This window comes from Otolemur garnettii, unplaced genomic scaffold, assembly GCF_000181295.1.
Source record: "Otolemur garnettii isolate 467f Iridium unplaced genomic scaffold, OtoGar3 scaffold00010, whole genome shotgun sequence".
NCBI classification, from domain to species: Eukaryota; Metazoa; Chordata; class Mammalia; order Primates; family Galagidae; genus Otolemur; species Otolemur garnettii.
Window position 1 is genome coordinate 34,273,975 of NW_003852405.1, and position 14,811 is coordinate 34,288,785.

The 14,811-nt window shown below is 38.4% G+C and overlaps 2 protein-coding genes across 17 annotated transcripts in view; one reads left to right on the forward strand and one right to left on the reverse strand.

Moving 5' to 3' along the window:
• ANKRD13C (ankyrin repeat domain 13C) overlaps nucleotides 1-2,031 on the forward strand; it is a 52,620-nt gene extending 50,589 nt beyond the window's left edge. For both annotated transcript variants that reach the window (XM_023509894.1, XM_023509895.1), the window contains one exon: nucleotides 1,294-2,031. In XM_023509894.1, coding sequence (XP_023365662.1) covers nucleotides 1,294-1,351 — 58 coding nt within the window. In that variant the 3' untranslated portion in view covers nucleotides 1,352-2,031. The remainder of the gene's footprint in view (nucleotides 1-1,293) is intronic.
• Nucleotides 2,032-12,044: 10,013 nt separating this feature from the next.
• Nucleotides 12,045-14,811, reverse strand: part of SRSF11 (serine and arginine rich splicing factor 11) — a 42,360-nt gene continuing 39,593 nt past the window's right edge. For 10 of the 15 annotated variants that reach the window (XM_012801696.1, XM_012801697.1, XM_023509901.1 and 7 more), the window contains 3 exons: nucleotides 13,908-14,003; nucleotides 13,539-13,677; nucleotides 12,045-13,433 (listed from right to left, as the gene is read on the reverse strand). In XM_012801696.1, coding sequence (XP_012657150.1) covers nucleotides 13,236-13,433; nucleotides 13,539-13,677; nucleotides 13,908-14,003 — 433 coding nt within the window. In that variant the 3' untranslated portion in view covers nucleotides 12,045-13,235. The remainder of the gene's footprint in view (nucleotides 13,434-13,538; nucleotides 13,678-13,907; nucleotides 14,004-14,811) is intronic. The other 5 variants (XM_003784226.2, XM_023509897.1, XM_012801698.2 and 2 more) reach the window with 1 other exon arrangement.

A 14,811-nucleotide genomic window follows, 5' to 3' on the forward strand; every position in this document is an offset into this window, starting at 1 on the left:
GGCTAGGGCTGGGTTTGAACCCGCCACCCTCGGCTTATGGGGCCGGCACCCTACCCACTGAGCCACATGCACCGCCCAAGGCCTGTGACTCTGCTACTCAGCCTCTGTCACTGCTACTCAACTCTTTCTCCTTTTCTTTTTGGTGAACAGAAGCAGCCAGAGAGAATAAGTAGACTGATGGGCCAACGAGAAGATTTATGGGCGCTGGAGTTTGACTTTCATGGAATTTTTCCTTCTTGAAATATTATTTTTTTCCTCAATTATTTAAAAATATAAAATCTTTTCTTAGCTTATAAACTTTATGAAAATAGTGTTGGAAAAAGGCTGTTCACTGACCACTGGATTAGGACGGCATCTGTACACAGTAGACATAAATAAATGTGGGTCCCCCGCCCCCCCAGAATAACTGGAAACACTCTAATTCTTTTGTCGACTTTTGTGTTTGTCTAATTCAGGTATTTTTTTTTTCTTTTTTACATAAGACTTGCTTTCTCCAGTAAAATACTACCTCTCATCAGTCAGTCTTCACTTATTATGTATCTTTACCCTTAGCAGATGCTTGAGTTATCGCTTCCACAGACTAATTTCTGAAGGGAGTTTCAGAGTTTATTTTATAGATGAAATCCCTGAGGTTCTTAAATAAAATTGATAGGAATCAGAATCTGGATTTTATGATTTATGCTCTTTCTAGTAACTCATATTAGAAATAAAACTAAGCAGAATGATTAATGTATGTTCCCATTTTAAATGCCAAATTTCACTTATAAAAAGGTTTTAGCCAGAAATATATTTCACTTGGAAGAATATTGGACTGTATTGATATGGTGTCAACTCTAGTTTTAATGAGATTTTATCTCCCTTATTTAAGTGATGGATTTGTTTTAGTGTTTTAAAACAAAAAAGGATTAGTGTATTTGACTTGAGCTAATAAGAAGGAAAATAAATCAGCTCAAAGCATCAGAATAATATATTATACTCTAATCTGAAAAAAGATGTCAGAATGCAGAAAGTACCAAAGTGGCTGTTCCTTGGCCCTAAGAAAAAGAAAAAAGATTATTATGATTAGGAAGAAATAGGATCTTGAATTTTTAATATAAAAAATTCTGGCTGTCTCTATGTCTTTCCTTCCTCACCCGTCAATATCTAGACCCTTGTCTAAACCACACACTCAGGGCTAAATACACATTTGGATTTCTCTGGTCCTTGAGTAGTGGCTTTTTACATTTTAAGGGATATGGATAAATATATTGATATTTGATCTTATCATGTTATCACTTGTTTGTCTCTCTGTAGATATACCCGTGTTTCCCACAATCACAGCCACTGTGACTTTTCAGGAGTTTCGCTATGATGAGTTTGATGGGTCCATCTTTACTATACCTGATGACTACAAGGAAGACCCGAGCCGGTTTCCTGACCTTTAACTGACATGGAAAATAATGCCATCTGCTCAAGGAAGAGGAATGCAGAGACTCCACAGTGAATCCAAACAGGGACACGTGCTTTCAGCGAAGAAAAGGGATCACACATGGAATAGACACATCAGTAATGGGATATAAGGAAATGGGCCTCTAAGGATTTATCACGTTTCCTGATGTGCCATTTTCAATCTTTTAAAAAAAAATACTTATTATAAATGTAATAGTTTGACACATTAATTACCCTAAGACCTTCGTATGTAAAGCAGCTATGAGTGCTATGAATTGTTTTTAAAAAATTTTTACACTTGTTGAGATATATATGCATATAAATATATCTATATCTATATCTATATCTAAAACACTCCTGGACCATTAACATAAAAGTCTTAAGAGATATGAAGCCCTTTTAAACCTGTCATCTTCTATTCAAGGTGACATTTATAAATACTCCTTCCAAGCTTTGTTTTCATAAAATGTAAACTATGTAACATTATGTATATATAGTTCAGTAATTTGAATGTTTGTTCAATATAATGAACTAGAAGGAATGCAATTTTCTGTAGATGAATGAACCAAATGGTACCCATTAAACAATTGCATTTATATGTTGCAATACATTTCAGAAGGAGCGTTCACTCTGCAGGGAATAAGGTACCTCCTTTAGCACCTTAGTGCAATTCATTGTGGTGCTATTTGTTTTTACTTGAATTCTTTCTTCAATGGAAAATGTTTGTTACTAATCTTCCTTTCATAGAACCTCTATTTTTTTTTTAAACTTGAGTTTAATAGTTCTTTTTATGTTCATGATAAGATATGGTTAGCATGCTTAAGGATATTCCTCTTCCAAATCTCAGCACTTTAAAAAAATTCCAGATTTTTAAACTTGCTTCCTAGTAAGTGCACATCAGTTTGATTATTTTGTTTGTTTTTAGTGGAATATGGATGCAATGGTGTCAGTTTTAAAAAACAATTCACATGTTTTGGACAACCCTACATATTTATGCTTTCAAAATAAGGTAAAAACATTTTATATGCTAACAGAATATATTTGTTACAAGTTAAAGTTCAGAAGTATACACAAGATTGACAGTTCCTATTGTTTATTTTTTTGAAGTCACTGGAAAATATTTATTGATTTTAATTATCTCCAAAGTGTTAAAATCATGCAATACTCATTTTTGCACTGAAAATTTTTCATATTTATTCCAAATATGGTTTAAAGGTCCAAGAATGAAAATAAACTAGGGAGAATATTGTACATGTGTTAAGAGTCACAAAGTATCATGTTATATTAAAGAGCTTAGCTAAATGTTTTTTAAATGTATCCTGAGAAATGTATTGAGTGCATCTATCAAGTTTTTTTAGAGTGACCAGTAGTTTTAAACTTTTTCCAGCATTTTAGATGATTTGAAATGTGTTTAGAGACCCTATTGAAGAGATGATTTATTTAAAAATCCAAAGCATCAATCATAAGAAAAATTTTATAATAAACATACTGAAAGCCACATATTCCATACTGATGCATACATTGCAGGTATTAACATTTTATTAAATACATTTTATAAAGAAGATAAATAATCATGGTTAAAGACCTTATTACTACCTTACATGGGTGATGAGTTTTGGGAAACTCATGGGGAAAGAGTTGGTAAATCCAGACTAGCCTCGTTAGATAGAAGTTGATCCCTATTAGGGAATGGTTGTAGATCAAGTGGCTTAGAGACTGAATTATCCAGTCAGTGGTTCTATGAAATGTGAGATGCTGAAAGGCAGCGATCACTGCCTAAAATGGCTTCTTACCTTGTAAGAACATGGGATACTTTACACAATACACTGCAGGTTTTTCCTTAAGTGCAGACACATCTTAGGAAGAAGCATGGCAAAGTGCAGCCTGCGGTTTTTCAGTTCCCTGACAGCTACGAGTATTTGCTGGGGTACACTGGAGATAGGAAGACCACTGACAAACTGTGCACTTGGCTTTTGTTTTTAAGACTTAACTTTCTTTAAAAGATAGCAGAAATAGATAATTCATTCCAAAATGTCTTTTTTCTGATCACAGAGAACAAACAAATGTCAGTATTTCTTATGATGATGGAAAAAAATAATGCAAATAAACTTTTCACGATATTAGATTTTTCAAAATGTGCCTTTTAATCCAGTTAATGAATGAAGCTATAAGTAGTATTTCAAATGAATAGGCCATAATGCGATATATTTTGATAATCTCACAGGAAAATCAAGATTTCGTAATGTAGGTAGGTAATAAGTTATATGCCTTCCATTTGTGATTTAGAAACTGTTTAAATTGGGGGTGACCATGAGATAGTCATCCTAACTACCACCAGGTATCTAAAGAATATACAGTTCCTGTCCTCAAGAAAATAGTTCTTGGCTGAGGCAATTTGTTTCCGTAGACATTCGTATGCAGAGAATGGTTAGATTTCATAAAGAGAAAGTAGAAAGCAGATTATTGTCAGCACAAAGTTCCTGACATGGTTTGGAAATTGACACTTTGGTCAGCCAACTGAAGTAGCTGAAAAACAAATTTCCTTCTCCTGGTCAGAACCCCACTCACGCTAATAAAAATGGTTTTTTATAGTGTTACCCATATGCAGTTAATTATTCACACCTTGGGGGACGGTGATGAATAATGATTGTTTATTGAGACCTCGTCCTGATTTTCACTAAGTCTGCAGTAAAGATTTGTTTCAATGCCAAGAAAAGGCTGGAGTAAATATTAGAAGTAAATACAGTTGGTCCTTGAATAATGCAGGGGTGGTGGGCGCAGTAGAAGATCTTGTAAATGTGGACTTGCGCAGTTCAAACCCATGTTGCTCAAGAGTTAACTCCTGAATTAAGGGGTGCTTCCTTTTGCTCATTCATGTTATATTTTAGTGTGCTGGAGAAAAAGTGGGAGTAGAAACTGTAGGTAAATTTGAAGACCTGCTTACTATGGTAGCCTTTTGGGAGGCTGAGGCAAGAGAATCGCCTAAGCCCAGGAGTTGGAGGTTGCTGTGAGCTGTGTGACACCACGGCACTCTACCGAGGGCGATAAAGTGAGACTCTTGTCTCTACAAAAAAAAAAAAAAAATTGAGTGAAAGAATTAGCATGGGATATAATATGCCTCTGTTGTTAATTCCAGCAAAAGGTAGCTTAATCATGTTTTCTGAAATTAACAAAATGCGTCCTTATCAAAGGTGCTGTACCTGAAAACTGGAACCTCTCAACGACAGCTGACAGCGAAACCTGCCAGAGCAGAACGGACAGGAAGTGTCAAGTCCCTCCAGCAAAACCAACCTCAGTAAAAGCCTGTGGTTTGTTTAAATACTATGAATTAGCAAAAATTACTTTTACAAAGCATTTTATGTCTAGAATCTGGGCATTAGTATCTTTGGTTGCCATCTAAAATTTCGTGACATGTTAAAAATTACTACATTTTTACATCATGTGATCATCCTTACAGGATTACCTAATGATGGGCTGTTTAATTATTAGAGCTCATTCATTTTAGAATAGTTGTACTTTTTTTTTAACCCATAATGGTACTTAAGGTACACAGAATTACAGTTTTACTTTTGTCACACACACCTAAAAATAATATACAAAGCAAAATCTACCAAAAAAAAAAAAAAAGGAACCCCACCACTTATTTCCCTGTAGCTCCCAGCTCTAGCGTTACTGGTCACTAGAGAAGGCTGACGGCACTAGCTGGGACGTTTCCTATACGGTCACATCACTTAATGGTGGGAATATGTTCTGAGAAGTGTGTCATCAGGTGACATGTAACGGGATGGCCTTCCACGCACCTGGGCTGTCTGGCCTGGCCCCCTGCTCCTGGGCCGCCAACCTGTGTGGATGTTCCTGTCCTGAAGGGTGGGGCAGTGTGAACACAATGGGAAGTGTTTATGCACCTAACATAGAAAAGGGGCAGTAACAATAAGAACTAGAAGATGAAAACGGCAGGGCACATACATAGGGCGTTTAGAGTCACTAATGGGACTTGCAGGACCGCACGCTACTCTATGCGGGTCAGTGAGTGTGTGAGTGGTGGGTGAGTGTGAAGGCCTGGAATGTTACTGTACGCTTAGGCTACATTAAATTGTTAGAAAAACTTTTCCTTTCTTCAATAATATATTAATCTTGTACTTTACAAACTTTTAGCCAGATCCAGTGGCTCATATTTGTAATCTCAGTGTTTTGGAAGGCCAAGACTGGAGTATTGCTCAAAGCTAGGTGTTAAGACCTAGTGAGACCCCATGTGTAAAAAAAGGAAAAAAATTGTTTAAATTAGCTCTGTGTTGATATTCGTGTGCAGTCATGGCTACTTGGGAGGCTGAGGCAGGAGGATTGTTTGAATCCAGGAATTTGAGGTTGCAGTGAGGTATGTATAATCCAACTACAGCAGTCTAGCCTGGTGACAGAGTAAGACCCTGTGTCTAAAAAAATAAACTTTATAATGTTTTAAAACTGTTGACTTGTAATAAAAATTTAGTTTAAACCACAAACACATTGTAAAGCTGTACAAAAATAGTTTTTCCTTAGATCCTTATTCTCGCAGCGGTTTTAACCTGGAGTTATTACAAGTCAACAGGGGTTGCCTAAGACCATTGGAAAACACACATTTGTGATGGTCTTAGGAACCGAGACACTGCTCCTCATGTGTGGGGGTTACCACAACGTGAGGAACTGTATTAAAGGGTTGCAGGATTAGGAAGGTTGAGAAACACTGTTAAGCTTTTTCCTTCTTAATTTTTTTTAACTTTTGGAACTTCGGTTAAAAACTAAAACACACACATGCATTAGCCTAGTCATACACAGGGTCAGAGATAGGGCCATCCCTGCTTCCCACCTCCATATCTTGTTCTGCTGCAGGGTCTTCAAGGACAGTTACACACATGGAGCTGCTGTCTGGAACCCCTCCTACTGTGCGCGCTGCCTGGTTTTCTTTTTTAGGAGCACACTGCACTGATAATAGTCTATCCGTAAGCCAGTAACAGTAGCTTATGATCGAGTGCTCTGTAGGGTATGTGACTGGATGCTCTAGACCAGGTGTCCTCCAACTACGCCCTCCTGGCCACATGCGGCCCGCCTAGGACATTTATCCAGCCTGCCGGGTGTTTTTGCCACCGCTGCCTGTCCTGCTTAGCAGCTGACTCGTCCTGGGGCTGCAGTCCGGGCCTCCAATAGTCTGAGGGACAGTGAACTGGCCCCGTTTAAAAAGTTTGAGGACCCCTGCTAGACGCAGCACAGTGAGTGCTGGGTTGGGGGCGGGGGGCTGTGAGGTAATAGCTGCAGTTGTCACTAGCAACGGGAACTTCTCAGCTCCCTTATAATCTGAGGGGACGTCACTGACCCAGACAGCATTGTGCAGCATGTGACTAATGAATATGGGTGGTGTACTGTCTCTCATCCAGTGTGGCTTTTCTCTGCTGCCCTGTGGGGGGAGCTGCACTCGGGCCTGCAGTTGCTCCACCTTCCCCTGGATCCTCCTTCAGCTTCTGACTGTGGGTCCAGGTCCACGATGAAGCCTCCTGGCTTCTGCAAGAGACCCCCCCCCCCCACGAAGGGCAGAAGCAACAAGACCTGGCCAGGGCTTCAGTCCACTCCGTGGGCTCCACCTTGTGCTGTCCTTGGTTCAGCTGCTTACTGCCTACCCTCCCCGCGGTCCTCCACCATTCCTTCCCAGCTGCCAGAGGACTTCAACCTCCCACAGCAGATGCAAAGAACAAGCCTTACAGAGACCACTTAGCCAGCTGCCGCGATTAAGGCCAAATCCCTGTAAATCCTTCCTCCTACAGGCTCTGCTGCTCTGATCGAATCCTGACTGCTACATTAATTCTGTGGGAAGACAGAAATATTCCTAATCTATCTGACGCTTGTACACCAAGACTTGTGGTATTTAACAAATTTTAGCTTTGTCAACTTAGTGAATGAAAAAAGGCAATTTTTACCATTAGTTCATCGTTAAAATTATATTTAGAAATATGTAGAAAGCTCAACCTATTTATATCTGCAATGTTAGGCAGAAAATTTTAAAACTACATTTTGGGGTAACTGAACAATAATATTAAACATCTTTTGGAATATTCTATTTAATTTGTAACCCTGTATCCTCAATTTTTCATGCACAAACCATACATTAGCTTTTATTTTTAAGAAAAAGACACCATGACACTAATTTTAGTGACATTGCATTATGAAAATAATCTTTAATAAAGAGACTATTTTGAAAAGGATGTGAATGTGTCACTTCTATTATTTTTGTAAGGCCATATTTTATTGGTATTTAAATATATTACTTAGATTCTTACTCTGTTGTCTTAGATTGTTTAACATTTGCTATAATACACTTTAAGTATATTCTTAAGAATATTACCACTATAAAAGAATTATGGTCCTCATGTAAGTTATTTTGTAAGAATGTCTAAATGAATTTCATATATACTTAAATGTAAAAGGAAAATGGGAACAAAACAGTAAGGCATCAAATACCAGGAAACATTTAGAAAAGTATCAGAAAACATTTAGAGAAGTATAATCACTACTTCTGCTAATAAAGCCTTATTAATGGACATACTCTAGATGCTTCTAAGATGAAAGTATTAGTAGCAATTCCATTACATCCATATTTAAATTGAAAGCAACTACATGTACTTGATCAGAAAAATAGTTGAAGCAGTACAGGGGTGAAATGCAGTAGGTAGTTTTGACATAGACTGAAGAACAACTCTCAATTCAGTTTACAGGTATGTATCAAAACTGCAGACAGCTTAAACTCTTCACATAGTGCCCACCCACACAAGTGGTAGTCTCACTAGACTGAAGAAATAGCCTATGGAGCGACAATACCGCGTTAGCCGTGCAGTGTGCGGGCCGGAATCCCACTCAGTTGCGATGTGGCTTCGGGTTAAGGTAAGATTCGTTTTTCCTGTTCCACTACAAAACCTTATTTTTTACCTTTTCCAAGTACTTATTTATGTTTTATTCCTACCTTCCATATCTACAGAATTAGCACCAATAAATTTAAAACTATCTTCACAAAAGTGTAAAGGGAAACATAGCATTTTAAATAATACATAAGCAATTTATTTTGTGCTTTGCTTTAACATTTACTCCTACCAAAATGTAAATTATTACATCCTGTTTAAAGTCCCACAATCAAACAGCACCATCGCCTATGCAACCCAAGCACTCGGCTGCATTTTTAAATTATAGGCGCACAATTTTCTGCACGTCACAGATTGTGTATTTTACCAATTGCAGGTTTGTGGCAACCCTGTGTCAAGTACCTTGGCTCCATTTCTCCAAGTACTGTGGTTGCATTCACTTTGTGTCTCGGACACATTTTGGTAATTCTTGCAGGATTTCACACTTTTCCATTATTACAACTTTACAAGGACCTGTGACCAGTGATCTTTGATGTTACTACTGTAATTATTTTAGGGCACCATGAACCATCACGTCCGTGTTAAGACACACACTCAGACTAATCTACCATCAGGACCCCTTCTCTCCATGTCCGAGGGTCTCCCTCTTCTCTGAGACACAACAGTATTAAAATTAGGTCAATTGTAACACCCATAATAACCGTGGGATTTGAAGGAAGAGTCGCAGGTCTAACATAACTTTAAATTGAAAGCTGGAAATGATTCAGCTTAGTGAGGAAGACATGTGGAAAGCCAAGATGAGCCCAAAGCTGGGCCTGTTAAGCCGGGCAGTGAATGCAAAGGGAAACTCTCCTGGAGGGAATGAGGTGCTAATCCAGGGAACACGGCATGCGAGAAAGTGCCACAGCCTTCCTGCTGATAGGAAGTTTCCATGGTCTCCATGGAAGAGTAAACCAGCCACACAACATTACCTTAAGCCACAGTGTGATCCAGAGCAAGGCCTTTTCAATTCTTCGCAGGTTGAGAGAAGTGAGGAAACTGAAGAAAAGACAGAAACAGCAGAGGTTGGTTTATGAGCTTTAAGGAAATGAAGCCATCTTCACAATGTACAAATACAAGGCGAAGCAGCAAGTGCTGACGCAGAAGCTGCAGCAAGTTATCCCCGATCTAGGGAAGCTCATTGATGAAGATCACTAATGCTGTAAGTAACAGATTTACACGTGGACAAAACAGCCTAGTAAGAGAGAAGTCAGGGCCTGGCTTCAAAGCTTCAGAGCAAAGCCTCTCTTGTTAGACTGGCTGAAGTCCGGCTGACCTTTGAAGCCATCGCTTAGCTACCATTTTGAAAATCCTAGGGCCTTTAAGACAGGTTAAAATCTACTCTGCCTGTGCTCCAGAAATGGAAGAAGAAACCCTGAATAACAGCACATCCCTAAGGCATGGTTCACTTAGGACTTAAAGGCCACTGTTAGGAACTGCTGCTCTGAAACAAAGGTTCCTCTCAAAATATTACAACTGCGATATTATGACTGCTCATTGCCCATGGGCCTGGCTACCCTAGACAGAGCTCTGATGAAAGCGACAGACAGGAGGAATGTTTTCAGGCCTACACACACGCAATCCATTCTGCACTGATGGATCAAGGGGGCAATTTTGACTTTCAAGTTTTAAAAAATCATTTCCTAGAAGTATACTGGCATGGGTCTAAGTGATTCTTGTGATGCCTAAGCAAAGTTAATTGAAAACCTGTGAAGAATTCACCATCCTAGATGCCATTAAGAACATTCACAATCCACAGAGGTCAAAATACTGACATCACAGGAGTTTGAAAAATGTTGATTCCAACCTTCAGGATGACTTTGCCAGGTCAAGACCTCCATGGAAGTCATTGACACCCGGTAGAAAAGAGCAGAACAGGGAGTGGACCTTGGAGATCTGGATAGACTGCTGCTGTATCCGGAGAGCTTTGGTGAGTGAGGAGCTGCTCCTTGTGGGTAAGGTGGTTTCCTGAGAGGGAACCCCACGTGGTGAAGATGCTGTGAACACTGCTGAAACAACAAAGGAACTAGAACACGACATAAACTCGGATAAAGCAGCCAGCAGCGTTTGAGAAGACTGACTACAACTTTCAAAACGTTTATCCCGGGTATAACGCTATCAAACTGCATTGCAGGCTACAGAGAAATCGTTCATACAATGAGTCAAACCTCATTGTTTCAGCAATCACAGCCTCTTATTCAGCAGACATCATCAGGGCAAGATCCTGTCAGCAAAGAAGACTCTAACTTTTTGAAGACTGACAGTTGCTAGCATTTTTAGCAGTTATTTTGAAATTAGGGCACATATATTGTTCCAGACGTAATGCTACCACACGCTTAATAGACTACATTTAGTGTGCACATTTTTCTATACAGTGGAAAACCAAACATAATCATCTTGCTTTACTGCAGGGGTCCAGAAGCAAACCTGGAGTGTCGGAGGGATGTCTGTATTTCGTAGGGCAGCCATCACTTCCATTTCACACCTGGAACACTGAAGTAAAAAAAAAAAAACTCAGCTCTCCCAGTTCTATTAAGATACTCTCAAATTCACAACTGGACTCTTAAAAAAAAAAATCTTTCCATCTGAAAAGGCTCATTGTAGACATGTACCACCACCATTCATTCCCTTCAGAAGAATTTAGGCAAATAAGGACAAGCATTTTTCCAACAAAACCATTTTTATTTTTAAATCATTTTTACTACCAAATACAGAACAAAACTCAATGTGGAGGCAGTGTTCACCTGATTTCAACTGGTTATCTTGTAAAAGGTGTGTGGCCCAGTGTAACACTACCTTGGTGCAGAAAATGTTCGTTGAAAATAAATATCCCAAGAACGGATGATCTTCACTGCACTATGTTAAAGCAAAAAGTTAATCCCTTTAGAAAAGTTAGTGTATTTATATGCAGAGATTACAAGTGAGGGAACAGACTTACAGTACTAGGTTTCCACATGAGACTTCCAATATGCTACTCGTTTCTGACTTACAAAAATGGTCATGTCACATGGTTCTGCCTTTACCTACTAAAAAAGGTTTAAATGTCATTTGTGTTCAACTTTTTAAAAAAATGCAGTGATTATTAGGACCATTACTAGAACTTCTTATACTCATAGACAAAATTCCTTTTGATAAAATCTTTAAAAAGTTACTTACTACAAACTGTAAAAACAATGCTGCTCTTCTGTATGGCATTTCAACTTTAGAATAGTTAAAAAAAATCCAATTTATATACTGAAACTTGGATAAAAGCTACAATTCCAAGTTTCATTTTCCCTTAATTCCAGCCATCCTGACACTACTTACTTCATAAATGAATATACTATTTACTACTGTACAGTAGATACATGTCACTGACGGCTTCTATACTACTCCAGAAAAGGCAAATATTTATATTTCACTGAAAATATAAATTTACTAGATAAGAGTTGGGATCATTTATTCATCCTAAGTTCATTGCTTTACCCAATCCCATTCCCACACCCGAACCCTAAGAAATAAAATCATAATACTAAGCTAAGAAAATGACTGTTTTAGATAGAAATTAAATCATTGACAATTCTAATGCCAACTATCACTACAGTGATGGAATTCATGTTGTTACTGTATTTAAATGTGGAAAGGAAAAAAACTTAATTGGTGAAATGAATGAGGTACATGTCATACATTCAGTAGCGTAAATAAATACAAATACGGTTTTACAGGAACATGAACATAAGTTTAAGGGTTTATTATCAAAGTCTTGTAAAACAATTTCAGAAACTGTACATCAACATGGCACGGACTGTAGCCTACTTTTGTTTTACTGCACAAAAGTGAAGCTTGGAACTCCTTAACTAGGAAAACAGCTGCTAACTACTTTGCATATAACATGAGATCACTACCGCAGTAATAGTAACACAAATTTATTGTTTTTATACAATTTGAGATCAAATAAAAGGTACATTATCAAGTAGATTTGTCTTATTTTAAAAGCATATGAAGGTCAATTTAAAATGCACTACCCCCTTTTTCCAACACTGTGCTTAAAACAAATTAATGTAAGGGTGGAAAATTGAAAATCAGGACAAGAGAGAACTTTTTTTTAAACAGATGGACTCAGGATAGGCAGATAGCTTTCACTGATGTAAATGTGGAATAAATTATTATTTCAGGAAAAAAATTCCTAAACACCTTATGAAAAAGTATACAACTCTACTTCAAAATATGCTATTTACTCACTGCCAAAGACAGTTTTATTTGAAATCTTGTTTCTGTAATTAAAGCCTAATTAGCCACCAAAAAAGGTTAGTGCATATGTAACCTTTCAAAGTTAAACAAAAGCCACAAAAATTTAGCCACAGGGCTTAAAGGATTATCTATTTCAAATGCTCATTTCCAGATGTAACTATAAGAATGTTAATTCGTCATGTCAACAACAAACAAGACCGTAAGTAGATCTGTCATGTTGGAGGATTTTAATGACATTTAGGATATTCTTGCCACAATAACATGCAATCAGTGCATTCCCTACATGGCTCTATTACGGCAATGAATCAAATTCTAGAAATACTATTAAGTGAACTTACTTGATAAAGGAGATCATACAACATAAACAACCCATGCCTGCTGTATGGAGATGCATGCAGCTTTCCACTTGTGTGATGAAGCAGCACCAGGGTAGTAAAACTGCTTGGTTGCTCAGTCAGCTTTCACTGTGACAACTGGTTACTCCTGCACCGTTTCCTAAAAGCTTTTTGATGTAAGTAACTAATGTCAATACCAGGAGCTTTATAACCATTTATAACTCAGAGCTGTATACATCTAGGTTTGAGATGAACAGGTACAGCACACTAAACCACACAAAGGAATGACACTGACGCATGTGCACAGGTGACCCGCCGCAGCTCAGTCGCTCATATCCATGTCTTCCTCGTGGTGGTCGTCCCCGTTCACTTTGGACTCTCTCAGTGGGTCACCAAGTCCCTTTTCCACAGAACACTCCTTTGCTTTAGGGGAACCAGCTTCTATTGGCTTCTTCTCTTCCTTTTTCTCTTTCTCACTATCATACCCCTGTTCCTCTTCATCATAATCCCGTGTAACCTGCTTTGCCAAGGAAGATAATAAAAGTAAACGTCTTCAAAGAAACATCACTTCTTAGAAGTACCAGCATCACCCACAATACCCCAATAAATCCGCCTGTAAACATACTTTTACATCCTTATCACTCTCTGATTTCCTCTCCCGGTCCTTCTCCTTGTCTTTACTCTTCTTCTTCTTGCTGGTTGATCGTTCTCTTTCATCTCTACTCCGTTCTTTGTCTTTATCTTTCTTCTTCTCCTTTTTATGTCTAGAAGGACAGTAAGATAGTGAGCCTGACCCAAGTTCACAAGATATAAATAGGACAACTTTGAAATCCTAGAGTGTTTAAGTCTCAAATCTTAAAGGAGAATACATCAGAACATTCTTAAGAACGTTCACAGGAGAGCTTTACAACTGACAATTTCTGAAAAATACAAACACTCGATCTTAGGCAAGGTTGAGAAGTGATAAAAAGCTCCAAACGGCTGGAACACTTACCTCCTAGGGGAGGGGGAGCGAGACAGTTTTCTTTTAGGAGACCGAGGCTTTTTAGGAGATCTCGTTCCACTCCTGCTTCTTCGTCGCCGTCTTTCTCTAGAATGACAAATGTGCAAAGTGGGCTTTAAAATACAGTATGATCTAAAAAAATGCAGACACAGAAGGAGCTTCACTAGGAATCCTTGGAATACTTTTATGATGAAGACCTGCTTCCTACTACTATCTGAACCATCAGATACCAAACCTGTGAAAACCATGTACCTATCTTTCCTTTTACTGCTCTCAAGAAAACCCCTCATCTCCAGCAATTCTTTTTGAAAAGACTGAAGTTGGAAGTAAACTATCATTGAAAAAAAAAAAAAAATCAGTTTTAGATTCAAACATTCACTGTTCACAACAGGTACAGGATAACTCAATACTGTTGTGGTACACAATGCAGACACTTATAAAATCCAAAAATTAACTTTTTAAGCATTAGACCAAATTCAGACAACTAGTAGAAATGCAGAAATCAAACTGACTTCCTAAAACACAACAAACTTTCCCCTAACAGGCCCTGCTTTCAGCGATTATTGTTTTCTTTTTCCTTTTTTTTAAAGACAAGAGTCTCACTCTGTTGCCCACCCTACAGAGCAGAGGCATCACAGCTCAAAGCAACCTCACACTCCTGAGCTCAAGCAATCCTCCTGCCTTAGCCTCCTCAGTAGCTGGGACTATGGGCATCGACCACAACGCCCAGTTGTTTTTCTATTTTTAGTAGAGACAGGATCTTGCTCTTGTTTAGACTGGTCTTGAACTCCTGCATTAAAGTGATCCTCCCACCTTGACCTACCTCCCAGAGTGCTAGGATTATAGCTGTGAGCCACCATACCAGCCCTCACATGGATTATAACAATTGTACACA